General features: G+C 44.0%; 1 protein-coding gene across 1 annotated transcript in view; it reads left to right on the top strand.

Moving 5' to 3' along the window:
- Positions 1-23,923, top strand: part of RGS12 (regulator of G protein signaling 12) — a 190,883-nt gene that overhangs the window by 112,123 nt on the left and 54,837 nt on the right. Inside the window, exon 4 of the mRNA XM_073574567.1 lies at positions 22,315-22,336. Within this exon, the coding sequence (XP_073430668.1) occupies positions 22,315-22,336 (22 nt within the window). The remainder of the gene's footprint in view (positions 1-22,314; positions 22,337-23,923) is intronic.

Raw genomic sequence — 23,923 nt, 5'->3', positions numbered from 1 at the left:
CTCAGCGAAGGAACAGTCCAATGATACTTCCCACGGTTATTGCTCCAAAACTGACCATAGGTCCAACAACTCTCATCCCCATGGCGCCACCGGTCAGGCATTTTTTTTTTTTTTTTTATCCATTCATCTATGCGGCTGCTTGTTTTTGAGTGGACGTACAGGAAGGGACTGGTAAAAATCCAATTTTTCCAGTCCCTGTTTTAATCTTTGGCTGACATCAGAGAACAGTCTGGCAGTCGTCATATTATCAGCTGATCCTATCGTGATCGGCAGTGGGCTGTCTAGACTGGATGCAAACGCTCAGCTGTGAGAAGTAGAATTAAATGTCCGTCAGTCGGTGCTTGTTCAGACCGGCCGACCACATTTCCCACGCGCACAGAACGATCATTAATGATTATTCTGTGACCACAGATTCTCATTATTTTCAGCAGCACACATCCTATTTGAGCTGCCAAGAGCAGCGAATTTTAAGCCGGCTTAGGGAACCATTTTACCCGATGGCTAGTTTTTTGCTCGTTTGTTGGGTGATCGATGGGTCAGTTATCAAGAAACAAGCATTTGTAGAGATGTTGCTTTACGATTATCGGCCATGGTGGCAATATCCTTAGGGTCCTGTTTCACATAGCGACGCACCAGCGATCCCAACAACGATACGACCTGGTAGGGATCGCTGGTGCGTCGCTACATTGCCTCTAGTAAGCTGCCAAACAGGCAGACCTCTTCAACGACGCACCAGCGAACCCGACAACGATGCGACCTGGTAAGGATTGCTGGTGCGTTGTCACACAGCAGCTCTTCTGAACGATTCCACCCTGCGTCCCTGAGTTCTGCGTCTCCAACGAGGTCTCTCGTCTGCGTCAAACACAGCGATGCATGCTGGCCAGCGGGACGCCAACGATGAAAAAATGGCCCAGGACATTCGAGCACGATCAGCGATATCCAGCGAGGGGGGGGGGGGGGGGGGGGCGGTCGCCGCTATGTGTCACATGTAGCGAGATTGCAGGCAAAATAGCTGTTGCGTCACAAAATCGGTGACAAAACACAAGACAGATTTCTTTGGAGGAGAATCAGCAGTATATGCATTCCTTGTACATATATGCCCTGATTTATTATTGCGTTTGCGTCTGTTTTTTTTTTTTTTTGTTTGTTTGCATTTAATTCATTATTCTATTTTTCCCTTTTTTTTTTTCTATTTTTTTTTTTTTTTTTTTTAATTTTCCGCTTGGTGGGTGGCGTTTAGCGATTCCAGATGTTTTCGGCTTAGTTTTAAAAAGTCACAAATTTTCCCGCAACTCCATTCCTGCTCCCTCCCCATCTCCTCCCCTCCCATGTATCTTTGAGTATGGTTTCTGGCCCTTTTTTTTTTTTGACACATTTTGTGAAACTTGTGACTTTTTATCATAAAAACAGTTCAAGATAGATCACAAACCAAAATGGAAAGTGACTTAAAACAAAAAAAAAAGTAAACCCCACAAATGATGAATCGGGGACCTAGACACAAACTGTCCCTCCAATGTAACTCTCCCACTCATTCCTTACATGACCAGGGCAACCGGATGGGCGGCACAGCACCGTGTCTCCCCATGCCCGATCTGAAGAATGAGTGACATTAAGGGGACACTTTTGGGCTATGATACCACATTTTTTGCCTGGGGGGGCTCGGACATAAGCCCCGACTGGGACCCCTGAACAGCTGACTAAACGCAATATGAAAGCACCCTTTTTGGTATATGACAAATCCTTATTGATACTGTGTTTTTTACTTGTGGATTTTCCACATCTAATGCAAGTCTGTGGTAAAAATCAGGATAGAAAACTCTGCGTACCTGCAAGAGAAACGGACATGTTGCAGACTTGAAGCTCCCACTGGAGATTTCTATCATTCTCATCCACTTTGCTGGACCCGATGGATGCTGCATTTTTGTAGTCTCCGGCCACGTTCACACGTTCAGTATTTGGTCAGTATTTAGTCAGTATTTGTAAGCCAAAATCGGGAGTGGGTGATAAATCCAGAACTGGTGACGGGTTTCTGTTATACTTTTCATCTGATTGTTCCTCCCCTGGTTTTGGCTTACAATACTGAGGTAAAATACTGACCAAATACTGAAAAAAAAAAAAAAAAAAATTGTTGAAGGTACTTACACAAAGTAGGTTGTAAACCGCTGTTCTGGGACTGGATGCCCCCGGACAGAAGAGCTGACCGCCATGTCTACATGAGACTTCAGTAGGACATTGCACTGGGAGCATTCGTCATGAGGTTACTCGGGAACAGCCATAAGTGTACTTTCATCTTCAGGAAGGACATGTTGTATGTGTCTGTCAGTGTGTGGGGTTACTGACATGACTGTGCCGACAAGCTTGTGCCTCCGTCCTCACGTTGTCACTTGGCATGCTTTCCTCATGACTGCTCTGTACTACTTATATATGGAGAATCCCAGGTGTTCGCTCAGTCACAGGATCCCAGACCTGTAAACACACGCCAAGGCCGAACGCTGCAGAACCTCTCCAGCTGTGCTCCGCGTCATTCCTGGTCTGGTCCCGGAGCATGATCTTCACCTTACCATCTTCTCGGGGCCTATATCTGAGCGATCTAACACTGGGATTGTAGCGGTGTCACCGATCCTCCGCTATGACTGATCTCCGTATCGCCTGTCTCATGAAGATGACATGGAGAAGGAGAATCCCTTTTCCTCTGGATGAGCAGGTATTGATTTTTACATTGGAGGGGGTGAGTGCCATGATATATAGTGATATAAGATTGGGAAGTTTTTGGACAAAGATTTTTCTGACTGTAAAATCCGGTGGGAAAAAAAATACTGTATTTTCGGACACAGATTTTGTGTATACGGCACCTTTTTGTTCCCCTTCATTCAGTAGTCAAATTTGGAGCAGAAATGCCCCAGGAATTGTGACAATGTTGCTTCCCCTCCATTGAAGTGAATAGGAGGCTTATTCAGGGGCCTTCATTATCGCGTGATATGTTTGATGCAGTTTTTTGCTGCAGTGTTAGTGCTGTTTCAGACCTATATAAACACAAAGAGTAAGTGAAGCAGTTTTTCATGCACATCTTGGAGCAAATCCACGTGAAAAAGGAACATCTCTTAAGGCTATGGGCACACGGTGCCTTTTAGGCCTCTGACAAATTTTTCCAGGCGAAACCATTTTAAGAAACCACTGGAGCTTGTTTACTTAAAGCGGGTTCGATGACAGCTTTGCGGACCCGCGGTCGGCGGCAGCTCTGCGGATCCGCTGTCGGCGTCAGCGGCAGCTTTGCGGATCCGCGGTCGGCGGCAGCTTTGCAGATCCGCTTTCAGCGGCAGCTTTGCGGATCCGCTTTCGGCGTCTTGCACTCTGCACTGTGATATATAGAGATCAGACGGATTCCAAGCGGGACAGTCCGAGCAATAATTACGTCCTTTGTTTTAACCGTGCCAGGGTTTCCGAACTGTGGAGCAATTCAAAGAAGTGACATAAAACAGAACGTGTACGCAGCAGTGTCGTTTTGATATTGCTGTGCATAATATTCATTTTGTGGGACACTTTTAAGACACTTTTCCAGGTGGAGTATTCATTTTGTGGGACGCTTTTAAGACACTTTTCCAGGTGGAGTCCTGGAAAAAAAAACCACAACCTGCTGCTTCACCTAGCTTTAGGCTAGCTAAGGAGTTTTTTGAAGATCTCTATGGAAAGAATGGCTGTGCATACTGAGCTCCCGATTCATCAAAGCTTTTATGCCAGTGGTTTGGAGCAAAAAGGTTTGAAAAGTCGCATAATTTTGTCATAACTGGCGGCTGCACTAAAATGATGCAACTTTTGGCGTTCTCGCACCATTTTGCGCCCAGCTCAAAGCAAAATTGGGCAGAGCTGGGATGGGGGCATGGTGACCACTTGTCAAATTTGTGGCGGCGTTCTCTATGCCGTAAATCTTACTCCAGCAGGGACTGGAGTAGGATTTGTGTACACCTCTTCATGAAACGGAAGCAGCTGACCACAGCACATCGCCTCATCAAGACCAGTGTGAACAAAGCCGGTCTTGATGAATCGTACCCACAGTCTGTATACTGAGTTTTTGAAGACTGTGTGAGACTCTTGGAAACTTCTTCCTGCTCATTTCTATAAGAAATCCACTTTGCTGTTTTTATATGACTTTTTTTTTTTTAAAGCTCTTAATGACCTTGGAAAACACTAGCTAGAAAAAAAACACATGCTGCTTATTTGAAGTGGATCCTGATGAAATCTTCTCAAATCTAGGCGCTGTCCAATCAGGCTGCAAAAAATGTTTCAGGAAATTAAAAAAAAAAAAATAATTCTTCAAAACCACCTAAAATGTCCACGTGCATTTTTACATTGACTCCCATGATCATCTTCACCAATGAATTTCTGCATTGATTTTGGTATTTTGCTTGACTGCTAACTATTGTTTTTTTGTAAATAGGCCTAATGACCTAATTCGGCAGGTGATAAGTGGCAAATCTTTTTGCAGTCGTTATTTTGGGGCTTTGTTAGGGTAAGTGCGCACGTTGCGGATTGTGCTGCGGATTTTTCCGCGCGGATTTAGAATCCGCACGTAAATCCGCAGTTCAAAAGACCTGCGGATTAGCCTGCGGTTTGACACCTGTACAATGGAGCAGGTGTAAAACCGCTGCGGATTCCGCACAAAGAACAGACATGCTGCGGATGTGAAACCGCAACAAATCCGCGCGGAAAAATCCGCAGCATGTGCACGGCGTTTTTTGTTCACTCTACAATGCAGCAGAAACTGCTGCGGACCCGCCGCAGAATCCGCAGCGTGTGCACATACCCTTAATGCTAAAATCTTTTGTAAACTTGTTTAGTCCATGCCTTTTATGTGTCAGATTGATTTCCGTGGTGAGGATAGCAGCGGCGACGTGATTATACTGCTTCACCACCTTTCTCGTCTTTCCCAATTTCATGCGGATTCCAAGTATCATATGAACCTATCTTGGTATTAGTGGAGCAAAAAAAAAAACCCCATGTGGGTATTATATACAGTTTACTAACATCTGGCCGCTTTTCATCTAAACATTTCAAAAATGCGCAATTACATGCCTCAAAAATGACCCGGCGTCCTCCATAAATCTGTCCCTACAAGGTATATAAGGTATGTTCACGCGAGGTGAGGAGGAAAGAAAAACAAACGTCTGGATTTTGCTGCAGATTTGCTGTGGATTTCAACCTGTATATTGTCACTCAATGCAAGGAGAAACGTTACCCCTAAGGGTATGTGCCCACGTTGCGGATTCCTGTGCGGATTTTTCCACGTGGAATCTGCAGAATCCGCAGGTCAAAATGCCTGCGTTTTACCTGCGTTTTACCTGCGGATTTCGCCTTCATTTTTACACCTGCAGATTCCTATAATGGAATAGGTGTAAAAACGTTGCGGAATCCGCACAAAGAATTGACATGCTGCGGAAAATAAACCGCTGTGTTTCTGCACGGAACTTTCCGCAGCATGTGCACAGCGGTTTTTGTTTTCCATAGGATAACATGGTACTGTACATCACTTTGAAAACTGCTGCGTATCCGCAGGGCCAAATCCGCAACGTGTGCACATACCCTTACACCTCAGTCCAGAGCCTCTAACCTAGATAAATCAGTTCTCATACTTTGCACTGATGAGGGGCAATACCCCGAAACAACGTGTCTGCATATTGAGATTCTGATTTCACTTTTATCCCATTTTAAGGCTCGTTAAATAGTCGATAGTGACTTGTAGGATTGCTGCTTACAACAGGTGGCGTTCACCTCTAGACCTTACATGCCATGAGGTTACCAAGCCTGTGAGTGTGTATTCTACCTGGTTGCTGCCTTGTCTACAGTAAGGTTTACCGGGCCAGATTTCTGCCCATTTAATTTGAGGTTTAACTAGAACAGCAAATGTCCACACGATTATAATACAAACCTTGAGCTGGTTTACAGCTCCTCTCGTAGGTCAGTGGAAACTGCTGGCCAACACGATTGTTCTGTTCCCGTACACATTTCATCAGCAGATCCCCTCTGTACCTGAAAAATGACATTGATGATTTGCATGCCCACGTAACTTATCTAGTCAGACGGTCATCAGGAACAAGGTTTCATATGATGAAAAGTGTATTCCCATTGTGCCCTGTTGATGTGCTAAGGTTGTATGGTAGACACGGGTCCCTCAACTCACAGAAAACACCATGGCGTAAAACGCAGTGAACCGCTTCAACATAATCCACCCTCACCCCCAGGGCATACAGTGGTGGAGCAGCTGCTATACACCTCTAGGGGAGCAATATAGACAGTGCTTTGCAAAAGTATTCGGCCCTCTGGAACTTTTCAACCTTTTCCCACATATCATGCTTCAAACTTAAAGATACCAAATGTAAATTTTTGGTGAAGAATCAACAACAAGTGGGACACAATTGTGAAGTTGAACGAAATTTATTGGTTATATTAAATTTTTGTGGAAATTCAAAAACTGAAAAGTGGGGCGTGCAATATTATTCGGCCCCTTTAACTTAATACTTTGTTGCGCCACCTTTTGCTGTGATTACAGTTGCAAGTCACTTGGGGTATGTCTCTCAGTTTTGTACATCGAGAGACTGAAATTCTTGCCCATTCTTCCTTGGCAAACAGCTCGAGCTCAGTGAGGTTTGATGGAGATCGTTTGTGAACAGCAGTTTTCAGCTCTTTCCACAGATTCTCGATTGGATTCAGGTCTGGAGTTTGACTTGGCCATTCTAAGGGTGTGTGCAGACGCTGCGGAATCCGCTGCGGATTAATCCGCACGGATTTTGCAAAAACCGCAGATAAACCGCAGGTCAAAAGACCTGCGGATTATCTGCGGTTTTGCCTGCGGTTTGGTCCTGCGGATTCACCATCTCCACAATGGTGGAGATAGGAACCCGCTGCGGATTCCGCAGAAAGAATTGACATGTCAATTCTTTCTGCGGTTTCAAAACCGCAGCAAATCCGCGCGGATTTTTCCGCAATGTCTACATCGGTTTTTTTTTACCATTCATTTGAATGGTACTGTACACCGCAGCTAAAACTGCTGCGGGTCCGCAGCGTGTGCACATACCCTAACACCTGGATACATTTATGTGTGAACCATTCCATTGTAGATTTTGCTTTATGTTTGGGATCATTGTCTTGTTGTAAGAGAAATCTCCGTCCCAGTCTCAGGTCTTTTGCAGACTCCCAACAGGTTTTCTTCAAGAATCGTCCTGTATTTGGCTCAATCCATCTTCCCATCAATTTTAACCATTTCCCTGTCGCTAGAACATAAAAAGTACCAGCACAAAGTCAAGAAAATTTCATGTATATAAACTCAGAGATACATATCAAAAAATACGGAGAAGAAATGAGTTTACCATATACAATGAAAAATAAGTATTTATTTATACAAAAGTTCATCAATTACATAAATAGTAAAATGTACAATACAATATATCCTATCAATTAGTATGTATGGATACACATCATCCACAAGACTGATGGCCACAGACTATGAGCAGAACATAATAGCAGGAGAGAGCAAAAAATAACCTATGTCAAACCAATGGTGATAGAAAGCGCCTGTATTTATAGCTCACTTTTGCCACTCTAAGGCCACGCCCCCTGAGGAAGCGACGGAATATCAAGCGAAACGTGCGTTAGGGAACGTGGTCACAGCACGGGCAGTCACTATGGGTAATTAACCTCTTCATTCTTATTCATGTAGCGGTCTTTGCATATGTATACATACAGTGCCTACAAGTAGTATTCAACCCCCTGCAGATTTAGCAGGTTTGATAAGATGCAAATAAGTTAGAGCCTTCAAACTTCACACAAGAGCAGGATTTATTAACAGATGCATAAATCTTACAAACCAAAAAGTTATGTTGCTCAGTTAAATTTTAATAAATTTTAAACATACAAGTGTGGGTCAATTATTATTCAACCCCTAGGTTTAATATTTTGTGGAATAACCCTTGTTTGCAATTACAGCTAATAATCGTCTTTTATAAGACCTGATCAGGCCGGCACAGGTCTCTGGAGTTATCTTGGCCCACTCCTCCATGCAGATCTTCTCCAAGTTATCTAGGTTCTTTGGGTGTCTCATGTGGACTTTAATCTTGAGCTCCTTCCACAAGTTTTCAATTGGGTTAAGGTCAGGAGACTGACTAGGCCACTCCAACACCTTGATTTTTTCCCTCTTGAACCAGGCCTTGGTTTTCTTGGCTGTGTGCTTTGAGTCGTTGTCTTGTTGGAAGAAGAAATGACGACCCATCTTAAGATCCTTGATGGAGGAGCGGAGGTTCTTGGCCAAAATCTCCAGGTAGGCCGTGCTATCCATCTTCCCATGGATGTGGACCAGATGGCCAGGCCCCTTGGCTGAGAAACAGCCCCACAGCATGATGCTGCCACCATCATGCTTGACTGTAGGGATGGTATTCTTGGGGTCGTATGCAGTGCCATCCAGTCTCCAAACGTCACGTGTGTGGTTGGCATCAAAGATCTCGAACTTGGTCTCATCAGACCAGAGAACCTTGAACCAGTCTGTCTCAGAGTCCTCCAAGTGATCATGAGCAAACTGTAGACGAGCCTTGACATGACGCTTTGAAAGTAAAGGTACCTTACGGGCTCGTCTGGAACGGAGACCATTGCGGTGGAGTACGTTACTTATGGTATTGACTGAAACCAATGTCCCCACTGCCATGAGATCTTCCCGGAGCTCCTTCCTTGTTGTCCTTGGGTTAGCCTTGACTCTTCGGACAAGCCTGGCCTCGGCACGGGAGGAAACTTTCAAAGGCTGTCCAGGCCGTGGAAGGCTAACAGTAGTTCCATAAGCCTTCCACTTCCGGATGATGCTCCCAACAGTGGAGACAGGTAGACCCAACTCCTTGGAAAGGGTTTTGTACCCCTTGCCAGCCTTGTGACCCTCCACGATCTTGTCTCTGATGGCCTTGGAATGCTCCTTTGTCTTTCCCATGTTGACCATGTATGAGTGCTGTTCACAAGTTTGGGGAGGGTCTTAAATAGTCAGAAAAGGCTGGAAAAAGAGATAATTAATCCAAACATGTGAAGCTCATTGTTCTTTGTGCCTGAAATACTTCTTAATACTTTAGGGGAACCAAACAGAATTCTGCTGGTTTGAGGGGTTGAATAATAAATGACCCTCTGAATAAACTTTTCACAATTTAAAAAAAAAATTAAACAAAGAAATAACATTCTTTTTTGCTGCAGTGCATTTCACACTTCCAGGCTGATCTACAGTCCAAATGTCACAATGCCAAGTTAATTCCGAATGTGTAAACCTGCTAAATCTGCAGGGGGTTGAATACTACTTGTAGGCACTGTATATATTCATTGTTGATACCATGGCGATGTTTATGATTTAGGGGCACTTGTTCAGCATACCATTGTACTGCATGGTTGGCTATATGAGCCACCTGATACTGAGTGAATCAGCTGCCTGATGTTTACATTAACTCTATCACCATTGGGGACATCTTCCCTGTCCCTGTTGAAGAAAAGCAGACCCAAGCTGCCACCACCATGTTTGACAGTGGGGATGGTGTCTTCAGGGTGATGAGCTGTGTTGCCTTTACGCCAAACATATCGTTTGGCATTGTTGCCAAAAAGTTTGATTTTGGTTTCGTCTCACCAGAGCACATTCTTCCACATGTTTGGTGTGTCTCCCAGGTGGCTTGTTGCAAATTTTAAACGACACTTTTTATGGATATCTTTCAGAAATGGCTTTCTTCTTGCTACTCTTCCATAAAGGCCAGATTTGTGCAGTGTACGACTGATTGTTGTCCTATGGACAGACTGTCCCACCTCAGCTGTAGATCTCTGCAGTTCATCCAGAGTGATCATGGGCCTTTTGGCTGCATCTCTGATCAGTCTTCTCCTTGTTTGAGATGAAAGTTTAGAGGGACGGCCGGGTCTTGGTAGGTTTACAGTGGTATGATACTCCTTCCATTTCAATATGATCGCTTGCACAGTGCTCCTTGGGATTATTAATGTTTTGGAAATCATTTTGTATCCAAACCCGGCTTTAAACTTCTCCACAACAGTATCACGGACCTGCCTGTTGTGTTCCTTGGTCTTCATGATGCTCTCTGTGCTTCAAACAGAACCCTGAGACTATCACAGAGCAGTTGCATTTATATGGAGACTTGATTACACACAGGTGGATTATATTTATCATCATTAGTCATTTAGGACAACATTGGATCATTCAGAGATCCACAATGAACTTCTGGAGTGAGTTTGCTGCACTGAAAGTAAAGGGGCCGAATAATGTTGCACGCCCCACTTTTCAGTTTTTGAATTTCCACAAAAATTTAAATTAACCAATAAATTTCGTTCAACTACACAATTGTGTCCCACTTGTTGTTCATTCTTCACCAAAAATTTACATTTGGTATCTTTATGTTTGAGGCATGGTATGTGGGAAAAGGTTGAAAAGTTCCAGGGAGCCGAAAACTTTCGCAAGGCACTGTATGGCCATACACATGTTTGTATGGCAGACGGTTCTCTCTCCCCACTCTCCTATTCACACAAGCTCTTGTGTTTTCAATGGGGAGAGAGGAGAAAGCCACTGAAAGACATTTATCTCCCCTGAAAGCAAAAGGAATTGAAATTCCGTCTGCCTGATTCTTCTCTCGCCCGGCATCGTAAGTCGGGAAGCCCCAATACACATCGGCTGGCAGGCCGGCACCATCGAAATCATCAGCTTAGCCAATTCTAATGTGTATCGAGGCTTAAGGCTGTGAAATGAATCTTGTTCCCTTCTAGATAGCCTTGATGTCTGAGAGTATTGAATAACCTATGTAAGCATTTGGCCATTGTTAAATTTGGTCTGTAACATAAACTTTGAGCATCACTGTTTCTCTCAAAGGGTTTGTCCCTAAATATCTGCCCCCAGGCAGCATAACCTATAACATAATCCGATAATATATACTTGCCCTTTTGCTCTCGGCCATTCCGATGTCACCCTTCACCTCTGTGTACCTCGGACTTCCCATACACACCGCACATAACTGCTGCAGCCAATCGCTGGCTTTTGCAGTCTTGTATACTGCTGCCGCCAATGATTGGCTGCAGCGGTCACGTGGACCCTATGGGACTTTACTGCTGTAGCCAGGAGGATGTCAGTACAGCAGAAATTGGTGAATCCAACCAACTTTTATCCAAAGTTTATAGAGGTCAAGGATAAATTTGGACGCCAGCGTGCCACATGTGTCAATGGAGCCTGAAGGGTCGGACATGCATGATATTCATCTGTAAATGGTACCAGAGAGAGCCTTTTTTTTTTTTTTTTTTTTTTTTGCGGGGTTATCTTGCATTGTTATTGCCTAGGAGCCATTGGGACGTCCACAAAGATAATCCACTTCTTCCCAGAGATCTGCAGCACTCCTGCCAAGGGTGTGCTGTTTACTGTGGCCCCACATTATGTCCACTTGCCCTATTACTTGCCATCAGAGCCATATAATGATATTCGGCGTTCCCTTCTCGGTTAGCACTGTTCACACACTGACTGGTTCTCCTTGGACTAATTATTTAGATGAGGTCCTATCTCCATGAACAGATCCATGAATGTTTGTCTATGCTATTAGCATCGTGTACCGTGGGGGATTTTGTTTTGGTGGAAGCAGCATGGGGCGAGACTGCCCTTTAATTAGCACAACCGTCCAACACAATGGATGACTCTAGGGTGCTGGAAGAACAATTCCACATTTGGCGTAATCTTTCCGAATGACAAAGAGGAGGCTGGCTTTGGAGTATTAGTGTATTGTGGTCTGGGTGGTGGGGGAGTCATTTGTAATGTTCATGTGATGATTAGAGGGATTTGTGGACATCCCATGATTTCCACCCTATATAATGAGATAGTGAAAAAATTTGTTATTCTGATAGATGACACATATATAAAGGGATTTTCTACTTTTTTTTTTTTTTTCCCTGTAATTTATATGACATACAAAACATTTGGACCCGTGCTCAGGCGGAGCTGCTGCTAACACTATAGACAGCTCTGAATTTAATCAGCAAATGGGTATTGTGAGACGTCATGTCATGGATTTTGTATCCTTTAAGGGTTTGTTCACACGTTGCATCTTTGCTTCTTTATTTTCCCTCGTGTTTTTACTGTGGGAAAAATGTAGCATTTTACAGTCACCGGCAAAATGAATGAGACTTGTATAGGGTTAATCTGCAGGTTAAGGCTGTGTGCACACGCTGCGGAAAAGGTGCGGATTCATCCGCGCGGATTTTGTACAATCCGCAGGTGAAACCGCAGGTCAAAAGACCTGCGGTTTTACCTGCGGATTGCTCTGCGGTTTTGCCCTGCGGTTTTTCATCTCCTCAATGGAGGAGATGGCAAACCGCAGGAGAATCCGCAGAAAGAATTGACATGTCAATTCTTTCTGCGGATTGAAAACCGCAGATAATCCGCGCGGAAAATTCCGCACCGTCTGCACTGCGGTTTTTGATTCCCATAGGGAATCATTGTACTGTACACCGCAGCAAAAACTGCTGCGGGTCCGCAGCGGCCAAAACCGCTGCGGAACCGCAGCAAAATCCGCAGCGTGTGCACACAGCCTCATAGTGTTAGGAAGGTGCCCGGCTGCCGCCGGCTTTCAGTCGTACAGATTTGCTTACTCTGATTTAGTCACTGGTCACCGCATTATAAGCGATGGATGTAAGAACGCCCCAGCCATTGTCTGATAGCTGGTGTGCACTGATACACTGTAGAACTGGCTGTCAATCAACGTGCCGGTGTCTTCTTACAGCCAGCCATCACTCTCAGTGCTGTGAGTGGTGACTGTAGCTGCGCCGGCACTGCCTCTATAACTGAAAGCTGGCGGCTGCCTGGAAAAAGTTAATTTTCTCCCCGGTGTCGCACTTTCAGCAATGCGGCCAAGCACCTGCATAACTCTCTATACCCAAAGATTAGCCCCAGTATCTGCTCTTTAGTAGTGTAATCCGACCTGACGGGTTCCCCTTAAGCTTTAAAAAAAAGAAAAAAATGTTGGCGCTGTGGTAAAAACGCCAATGAATGAAAACGCTTCAGGAAAAATACCGCTGGTGTTTTACTGAATGGTCTTTGCCTTGGAAAAGTCAGCGGGTACGCCGGAGTCTAAAAGAGGCCAGGTGGGGTGTATATATCCTTAGGGTGGTGAATTCTACTTCTGATCATGTACGGCTTTATATAATTTTAGATTTTTTGCCTACTCCTGCAGCCATTGCTTTTCCCAAAAGAAGCTACACACGGTAGAGAGGTAGTGACTGATAAGAAGGCTATGTTCACACACAGCGTTTTTTTTTTTAGCCTTTTTTAGCGCTTTTCCCAATAAAACCGCTATAAAACTGCTAAAAATAAGCTTCCCATTCATTTCTATGCCTTTTGCACTTTTTGATGCGTTTTTTGCCGTGAAAAAAACGCTTCGGTAAACGCAGCATGCTCATTAATTTCACTGATTTTTCTGCGTTTCTGGCTATTTCTATGCGCTTTGAAAACACGCTGAAAAACGTATAAAAACCGTGCATTTTTTGCACAGAAAACACACAGAAAAAAACGCGCGGTTTCTGGCAAGGGAGTCAGGTTTTCCAGCAGAAATTTGCTGCTATGTGTGCACTTAGACTTAAAGGCCTCCAAGACACATTGGATGGAAGTTGTAAGAACCTACTTGGTTCTGCGGGATCGGCCAACAATATGATGTGTATGGGGTTCGCCTGATTCCCGACGGGTGATATAATAGAGACAAGGGGTCAGGCTCTTTGTTTTCAGGTGAGATAAGCCACTGCCAGAGGAGTGTGGCAGTGGCTTTCTCTGGCCGACTTTAGCAGTCCTGTGTATGTGGAATTCAGAAGGGAAAGTAGTCTGGCTGCCAGCTTTCTCTCCATCTTACATTATGTTTTCAAATTTTGTTGTGGAAATTTCTGGGACTGAAAAAGCGTCCCCGATGGGGGTATTTCTGGTGAATGGGGTGGTTGTGGAAACTTTCACCATTACAGTTTTGGAGATAATTGGATGGATTCCAACATTCCTTACGTGGATGACACAAGTCCTCGGGGGGAGCGAAGTTGACTTGTAAAGGAGACTTCAGGATTGATATATATATAGAGGTATGTAAACGTCTATGACTTCTTCAAGATCGCGGCGAATCAATGAGGTCACAGCCGTAGAATGAGGTCGCGACTGATGTATTAAGCACAGCTTAGCCTGTATACGGTTGTATACAATAAACTATGCCCCCTTTTTTTCCCCAGAACACTCAAATTTGCCTAGGGCGCTGTTATAATTTTTTTTCACAATCCCGGCAAATTTTGGACGGGTGGCATGTAGCCCTTTTTGCCAAAGCTCAATTCTATAGGATTCGCTTGGATCCTCCATATATATTTGTGTTGTCCAATTACCTTTGCTGGAGCTTCATGTTCCTACCTGTACAGACGCATGTTGGGGAACGGCCGTCCTCGCCAGACAGGGAAGTTTTCGATTCCCAGTTGCCAAGAGCGTTGAGTAATCGAGCAGTTCAGCAGAATTCCTCGACGTGTAGAGACGGCGTTCGGGGACCGGGCCGTCCTTCCTGCCTCATCGTTATGGCAGTGCCCCGGAGAAACTCTCCTCTAACATGCCGCGATTAAAGAAAGGAATTTGGAGAAAACAGACCTTTAATATTTTTGACGACAAGGTGAGAGGCGAACGTAAAACTTGTACGTGAGGGGGAAATAGGGACACAGTTTCGTCACCTTCTGTCACTTCAGACAATTGCATAAGTAGCAATTCCTCATAGATTCCCTTTCTCTACCATTCATTGCTTCTACTTTCCATATTGGATTTATCGTACATATTTATTTGCTGCAGTTTAGACTCGGATAAAGGACTATAATAAGGGAATAATAATAAGTTTCGTTATGTACAGCAAAGCATTAGGGTGGCCATAGATGTACGATAGGGGGGTTCCGATGCGTTGCGTCCTCATGGCACTGATTTCAGACTGGGGTGTGTATATATATATATATATATATATATATATATATACACTCACTGGCCACTTTATTAGGTACACCTGTCCAACTGTGTGTTAAGACTTAATTTCTAATCAGCCAATCACATGGCGGCAACTCAGTGCATTTAGGCATGTAGACATGGTCAAGACAATCTCCTGCAGTTCAAACCGAGCATCAGTATGGGGAAGAAAGGTGATTTGAGTGCCTTTGAACGTGGCATGATTGTTGGTGCCAGAAGGGCTGGTCTGAGAATTTCAGAAACTGCTGATCTACTGGGATTTTCACGCACAACCATCTCTAGGGTTTACAGAGAATGGTCCGAAAAAGAAAAAAAATCCAGTGAGCGGCAGTTCTGTGGCCGGAAATGCCATGTTGATGCCAGAGGTCAGAGGAGAATGGGCAGACTGGTTCGAGCTGATAGAAAGGCAACAGTGACTCAAATTGCCACCCGTTACAACCAAGGTAGACAGAAGAGCATCTCTGAACGCACAGTGCGTCGAACTTTGAGGCAGATGGGCTACAGCAGCAGAAGACCACACTGGGTACCACTCCTCTCAGCTAAGAACAGGAAACTGAGGCTACAATTTGCACAAGCTCATCGAAATTGGACAGTAGAAGATTGGAAAAACATTGCCTGGTCTGATGAGTCTCGATTTCTGCTGCGACATTCGGATGGTAGGGTCAGAATTTGGCGTAAACAACATGAAAGCATGGATCCATCCTGCCTTGTATCAACGGTTCAGGCTGGTGGTGGTGGTGTCATGGTGTGGGGAATTTTTTCTGGGCACTCTTTGGGCCCCTTGGTACCAATTGAGCATCGTTGCAACACCACAGCCTACCTGAGTATTGTTGCTGACCATGTCCATCCCTTTATGACCACAATGTACCCAACATCTGATGGCTACTTTCAGCAGGATAATGCGCCATGTCATAAAGCTCGAATCATCTCAGATTGGTTTCTTGAACATGACAATGAGTTTACTGTACTCAAATGGCCTCCTCAGTCACCAGATCTCAATCCAATAGAGCATCTTTGGGATGTGGTGGAACGGGAGATTCGCATCAGGGATGTGCAGCCGACAAATCTGCGCCAACTGTGTGATGCCATCATGTCAATATGGTCCAAAATCTCTGAGGAATGCTTCCAGCACCTTGTTGAATCTCTGCCACGAAGAATTGAGGCAGTTCTGAAGGCAAAAGGGGGTCCAACCCCTTACTAGCATGGTGTACCTAATAAAGTGGCCAGTGAGTGTATATATATATATATATATATATATATATATATATATATATATATATATATATATATATATATATATATATATATATAAATTTTTTTTTTTTTTTTTTCTTCCTTTTGCATTCCATATAAACCCTAACAGAAAACCCGAACTATTGGGGTGTGTTCACACCTGACGTTTTTTCTGCGCTTTTTTATTATAATAATGCAGCCTATTTAACAGTGCCGGCAGAATCGATGACATTTTCTGCAATTTTATGCATATGTCGTTTTTTTTGGCTTTTTGTTTCCAAGCGTATTTTCATCCCCGCTGCCTTTTTGCCAGGATGTCAATTCTTTCAGCGTTTTTGTGACGCTTTCCAAATGGGTAAAAAACTGTGTCAAAACTTTTATGCAGATAAAACGCTTTGGTTTTTAGTGCAGGAAGAAAAAACGCTGCAAAAAATGCCACGTGTGAACATGCTCCTATTGCATGCACCGTCCGACACCGGTCTGGTCGAGCTCTGCAACATTCAAGGTTTTCCTCCTTACTGGGTGATCTGATGAAGAATCTCATTAGATCCATCGGTTCCTTGTAGAATGCACAGAACCATAACTGGGCTCAGCGCTACGTGGCGCCTCCGTCTGTCTCCTGTTTTTAGTGGGGTCTCTTCTGTTGCATCAGTTTCAATTGGATGCCATTTTTCGGAAGCCGTTTTCCCCTAGAAATGTTGGTGTTGCTCCAGATCTTCAAGGAAAAATCTAAAAAGGTCAACAAACTGGCAAAAATGGAATTTTCCATCCTAAATTGTGTTCCCTTATTTCTCGTATTATTCCTGTACACGACAACCCTCTAATTAGCTGGGATTTAATTGTTGTGATTTATACATGGTAAACTGGCTGGTATAATCCCAGTACTAATAATTCATACAATGTGTAGACCATTTCGCTTCTACAGACTGTTTTGGCCCCGATTCAGTAAGACTGGGATTTGGCTACTTTATAGCCTTTTATGATTTTCCCTACACATTCAACTTTGCGGTCTGTGGCCCTAATCAGCTGAGAGGTACTCGGATAAAAAGTTAGCCTCTCCCATCAGGTCTTCAAATGAGCTCACTTATGGTTTTTTAGTTAACTCACTCTGCAGCCAGCAATAGACAGTACATCATAGACCCTACAGACGGCAAGCTATGTACGGTAAATTTTTCATTTAGAAAAAATGATTTTTAGTCTCAAATACATGCATATAAGTAATATAAAAAAAAAACCCACACAGCTGGGCAACCCCTTTAATCTCCAACCTCTGTGCGTGCCCTCATATCCCCAGGGTCTCCAGTGCAAGAGCATTATAAGGGTCCCTAATTTGTCTTAGTGAACGATTAATGTTGAATAAGTTGGGGTCAGACCAATGGGATCTTGGCTCTTTCCTGAACACCAATGGATTGGGCATGTTGAAGTTCATCTGCCTGATCCTTCTGTTGCACGGCATCTGACATCAGGGGAGCGTCGGTAGGCCGCCATAATCATTAGATATTTACTCTTGAGCTGAGATCTAATGTGTATGGCCAACTTTACATGCGATCTAGTGGGAAGCTGTATTTAAAGGGACGATGGCCCATATGACATGTGCCCCGTTTATGGTGATGGGGCCATTTTACCAAATCTTGACAAACCTACTCTCCTTCCATTAGACTTTTTTTTGCCTGACAGCTGCTGGTTCGGAAGCATCGATCTTCCTGTCACAGGCGAGGGCCCCACATAAAACACAGGCTCATGTATAAGTCATCAGTGGCAGAGCATCCATGTACTCATCTGCCAGCAAACAAATGGCAGCAAATGGGGCCCATGATCCTGAGAGGGTCTCACTAGCCCCCCTCTGCCATTATAGAATCACTGGGGTTATCCTCCTGGGTAGGAAGGAATGGTGGTCACACCTGAGGTGACAAATGGCGCCACATGCCTGTGACTCACTGAAGGGGCTAATTGTGTGTTTGATCCCTTGGATGGGGCAGATGATGTCCTCTCAACCCTGTCATTTATACAGTGCACCATTCATCAAAGCCAATGATTTCCTCCGCACAGTGGGACCGGTCTGTAGGATTCTTTACAGGTTGCGAGGTCAAGAAAGGAGCGCTGACTAGTGATTTCATTAAATCAATTGGGTTTCATTTAAAAATTTTCATTGTTTGATCATAGCTTGGCTGAGTGAATGAAATAACCATTACAAAATCACCCGTCAGATTGAACTCGCTGACTGATTCTCGGTTAACTCATTCCGCAGCTGGCAAGAAACAGTGCAGCACAGAGACTAGAGAAGAGGCAAACTTCAACATTTCTACCAAAATCTAATTGCAAAAAAAAATATTTTTATCCCCAAATACATGGATGGATCCCTCTTGAAAAACTTTTTATTTCTTCTCGACTACAAAATTGTGTGAATACATCCTAAGGATCCCATAGTGGTTTTTCTCCTGGCATTTACTGGAAATATCAATTTGTATGATGATTTTTTTTTTCTTTTGTATTTTTAGTTTTTGAAGCTGTGCATAGGTTTTTGTTTGTGGGAAAGCTGGGTGTCCACCAACTCTCTTGAAACATCCCAAAGACATGGTGTGGTCGCTATGGTGGGAGATATATTTTTTCAACTAATACAGTAGTTTCAGAGAGGATCTAAAAAAAAGTTGACAAGAATGAAGTTATTCCCTTCAGAATAGTATTCACACACTGGATTCATATGCTTCAAAAGAGAAAAAAATATCTTAAGCCTCATGACTGGACAATCTGTGTGACTGCAGGCTTGTGAATCCTCACAGTGTGCCCTGTCTGGATTCTCTGTTGAGCGGGCAGGCATGTGATTTGCCTACATGCAGTCACATGCCGACTAGACTTGTGAAGCCTCGCTCAGTAGAAGTGAATTGAGCGAGGCCGGACACGTCTAGTCGGAATGTGGCTGGAAATGTGCAAGTCGTAGTTGATGTCACATGACTGCCCGCTGTTGTCAGAGAATCCTGACAGTGCGCACTGTGCACGCTGTGAGGATTCACATAGTGACTGCAGACCTGAGCTCAAGCCTGGACAATCCCTTTAATAGCAGAGCAGAAATCATTCTACCAGCTGTGCCGACCAAACAAACAAATTGATGATCCCGTGGATTTTTACTTCTCCCCTGAGTATAAAGTCCATTCTTCCTCCTTGCACATTGTGTTACAGCGCCCCCACCTGCCAGGTTGCTTTTACAATTCTAGTGCCTTCTTACATTACATGGTAGAGGGGCCCTTGTCTCCCCCCAGACATGAGATTCTGGGGTGATCTCTGCTTATTATCTGTGGTGATCCTGCAGTAGGCTGGTGACTAGATGCCAGGCTTGTGCCCGCTCTGCCAGCCGCGGGGGTAGTTCTGTGATCCAGAGGGCATTTTCTCTTTTTTTTTTTTTTTCCCTCTCTTTTTCTTTTTGTTAGTATACTACTGTAGCTGTGAACCACGTCTGACTGTTTTGATAATTGCACAGTTAATCCTGCTCCCTGACTGCATAGGCATGAGTAAACAGGACATGAGCGATCACCTGCGCCCTCGCAATAGCCAAAAGTGAGGCCAACTTAAAGGGAAAGCAAGCAGTCACCTAATTTGTAAACTCGCATTCAGAGAGGGATTCTGTAGTATTATTATTATTATTATAATTATTATTATTATTATTATTATTTTATTTTATGTATTTTTTTTTTTTGTAGCCATCAATCAAATAACCAAGAGCTCTTCTTGTTCCAGCTTTGAATTATACAGGTTTCTAATATGGTCACAGATTGCCGGTAACAGCACACGGTGTGCTCACAATTACCACCATCTAGGAGTTAGAAAATAAATTTCAGGTTTTTGTTTTTTTTCTTTTAGGTTCTTCTAGACAGAGTCAGTCTCCTTCCCCCTCTGGGCTCCTTCTTAATTTTCCCGAAGGGCTTTTTTTCCCATGCTGTATTTACAACAGAAAAAAAAAAATGTTTACAGCACCAAAACTTTAAAGACTCATGTAATCTCCATTACTGTATTAATAGTGTTTCTGCCATGGGAATTCACTAAAAACGTGTTTTACATCAAATGAAAAATCTAGGGTAAAAAAAATTGTTCAAAATTGATCCTGTCCTCAAAGATCTGAAGGCCCCACGAGCAAAATATTGAATCCGTCATTGATTTGCCTAAAGTGGCGTTCTTGTACTCGTCGTGGTGTAGACCTCATCCGGGTGTCGTGTTGTCTGAGCCTTAATAACCACTATAATTAATCATCATCATATTCCTATTAGTTAGATTTGACCTTTTTTTTTTTTTCGTATCATTTTGCGAAGTGATATCAGCTGGGAATATTCTCTTGGTAAACAGCCCATGTGACGACACCGGGAAGTTCATGGTGTTCATGTGTATGAGAAAATTGGCAAAAGATAACTGGCAGCCAAATGATCGTTTGCTTGATAGTTCCCTAAATGGGTTTTCTCATGTTTCATCCTCGGGAGCGCACTGTTTGTTGGACGGAGGCGTTGCGCTTCGGAAATGTGAAATTTTGAACTGGTGGGCTGAACTGTACGCTCTTCAACTCACAGGCCATTTTGCCTCTACAGCATCGATGGTGCTCTCTACAGATCTGGCCAACTTTAGATCAACACTTACAAATTATATATATAAAAAAAAAAAGCTTACGCGCACTAATTATAATCGGCCACTGCTGACAGTCTACAGAGGTGGTAGGTAACCTAGACAACGCGCATTAAACACTTTAAAAAAAAACAACAACTCAGTTTTTGAAAATGGAAAGGATTTTCGATAACAAATAAATTGCAAAGTTGCTTGTTTTTACAAGAACTTTGCAATATTGACTAATGTCATGTTGAGACACTTTCAAGTGCATGTGAACTCTTAAAAAAAAATGCATGTCATAAGGTGTTCTTTTTGTTTAGTCCTGTATGGAAGCCTAGAGGAACTATTTCAGGGGGGAAAAAACATCCAATCCCAGTGCTGGCTGCATTTGGGGGGAAAAAAACCATTGCACTTGGAGGCACAGCCTAATGACATATGGACCCGTAGGATCTGCATGTAATGTAACTAGAAAAACTGTCTTTCAAAAACTGCGCCCCTCCTGTCGACAGGTTGTTTGAGCCATTACATCTCTGGGAATCTGTTATTACAAAATGACTGCTCAAGCCAAGCACAGACACTCAGGGCACCCTTGGTGTGGCCAAGCGGCTCAGGGCACCCTTGGTGTGGCCAAGCGGCTCAGGGCACCCTTGGTGTGGCCAAGCGGCTCGGGGCACCCTTGGTGTGGCCGAGCGGCTCGGGGCACCCTTGGTGTGGCCGAGCGGCTCGGGGCACCCTTGGTGTGGCCGAGCGGCTCGGGGCACCCTTGGTGTGGCCGAGCGGCTCGGGGCACCCTTGGTGTGGCCGAGCGGCTCGGGGCACCCTTGGTGTGGCCGAGCGGCTCGGGGCACCCTTGGTGTGGCCGAGCGGCTCGGGGCACCCTTGGTGTGGCCAAACTGTTCACTGCACCTTCCACCTACTTGTATTCCAGCAATCTCTGCCCTTATCTGGCATTCTAAACCCAGAATTGTCAAACAAAGAAGGAAGGAGAGCGGCAGAGACAGATGGAAATCAAGTAGGTAGGAAGGTGCGCTGAATTGTGTTACGCTCCGTCCCATGGTTTGTCTGTTCACCTCCCTATTCCAGTGCGCGACTGAACCCGCTACAGAATATCTGCTGAATGCAAATCATTCCAGAGTATTTTTATCCCGGCCCTGATTAGTGTTTTTGTTTTTTGTGCAAAAGCAGCATTTTTTTCTCTCCAATAAGCTGCGAGTGACTGATAGGACTGAAACTCTGATGATCCAAGGAGGAGGTGGTCGCTCGGTTGTTCCTGGCGGGAGGGTGGAGCAAAGCTGCAAATCAGCTGGATGTGTTAAGCCGGGACTGTATCACAATCTGTCCTGCTTTCCGGACTTGACAGATATTCACCATTTTGAATTCTATATTTTAATTAAAAAAAAAAAAATATATATATATATTATTTTTTTGGGAGGGGGTGTTGTAATGCGTTTTTGCATCCATTCATGTCTCTCTCTTCTTTTCCGCAGGCCGCCACAGTCTCGGATGGAGGTAAGACCACTTTCTGAGAATCATTTTGCATAGAATGAAATGGACTGATGTAGCAGAGCCGATTTTGTTTTCCCATGTAGATATAATTTTTATTTATTTAATTTTTTTTTTATTTTAAGTGGCTCCTTAACATCCCATTATTCTGACTTGTGCCCAGACCCAGTGCTGAGTGCATGTGTCGCTGGGTGCCAGGCGATGGGGCGCTCGTCGTCCTCGCCTGTGTTTGCAGCGGGGTGGACAGGTTGGAACGGGCAGCCGGGCATGTCTCTGCCATGTGATCGCTTACTGCAGACAAGCAGAGAAAGTTGGGTTCTTACTGCCATGGAGACGCCTTGTCTTTAGTCCGTAGCCTCCAGCACAATCCTCTGCGTGTGCGGACAGGCAGGGTGTCAAACACTTTTCCTTACAGACTGCAAAAAAAGAGCCACAGCAGAGTTGTCTATTGTCTGTCAGTCATCAGCTGTGCTCTTCTTGTACCCGGGGGATTAACTCGATTTTTTTTAAAAAATTTTTCTTTTTTTTTTTTTGGGGGGGGGGGGGTAGGGTGGTCTTAGGCGTCTCATCACTCAAAATATTAGTAATGCACTTTCTGGATTTTTACTTATTCACTTTTAATTTAGTTTTGGGGGTGGGGAAAAAAACCCCCTTGAAACATAAAGTTTTTTAAGATCACCTCTTGCTTCCAAAAGGAGCCTTCATTGTCTCCATCCACAGGCACGTGGGTCATCACAGCATGAGCCGTGCACCCGCGCGTCCGCCCCATCAACAGGACGAGCGGTTTGTGTGTCCCCTCCTGGAGACAAGCAATGCAGGTTTCAAGCAGAGGAATGGATACAGAACTTTTTATTTTTTATTTATTTTTTTTGAATATTGCTCAATTTTTCAGTAGATAACTCAGTATCTACAAATAAAGTTTATCCCCTTTTTTGCCTATATCCTTTTGAATATAAAGGGGGGTGTCCACCATTTGGGGAATTTTTTTTTTTCAAATTCCAATTTATATTCGCCTTAGGGTTTCATTACCAATTTTGCATTCTGTAGCCTCTGCATTATACTGTAGATTGCTGGCTGCAAGGTGAGTTAACTGAGGATCCATCAGTGAGATCATTTACGCCCCAAAGGTGCATAACCCCTTTAATCTGTTGTTCTCTGTTATCAGCCATTTCAGGTTGCCAATGGGGAATACCAGTACAAATATAGTTGTACCGTTTTTTTTTTTTTTTTTCTGTTCAAAGAATACCAATCCTCAGGATTATATTTGCACACATTTTTGTGAATATTAGCATGAAAGCTGCCAAATGTAGAATTAGCGGCCCTAGATTTGTACAATACAGACGGGATGTGTCGCGGTGTCCCCTCCCCTGTAGCGTTTGCCGGACCTCTAAGCAGTCGATTTATGGACCGAATTGGACGACATGGGTCTTCTCCTTAGGAGGCTCATTAGATGTTCTCCTCTAAAGGGGGTTTTACACATACCGATATCGCTAAAGCGTCACCGAACTCAAGCATGCTTTGCCGAGCCTTGAAAGGCAATTTTGGTAGAGGAGATCAGCGAGTCGAATTTCTATGCTCCGCGCATTTTCCAAA

Source organism: Dendrobates tinctorius, unplaced genomic scaffold (assembly GCF_039654945.1).
Source record: "Dendrobates tinctorius isolate UK_male_01 unplaced genomic scaffold, ASM3965494v1 ptg000039l, whole genome shotgun sequence".
Classification (NCBI taxonomy): domain Eukaryota; kingdom Metazoa; phylum Chordata; class Amphibia; order Anura; family Dendrobatidae; genus Dendrobates; species Dendrobates tinctorius.
Note: the sequence above shows the minus strand (reverse complement) of the source record. Positions and strands in the feature narration are given on the sequence as shown.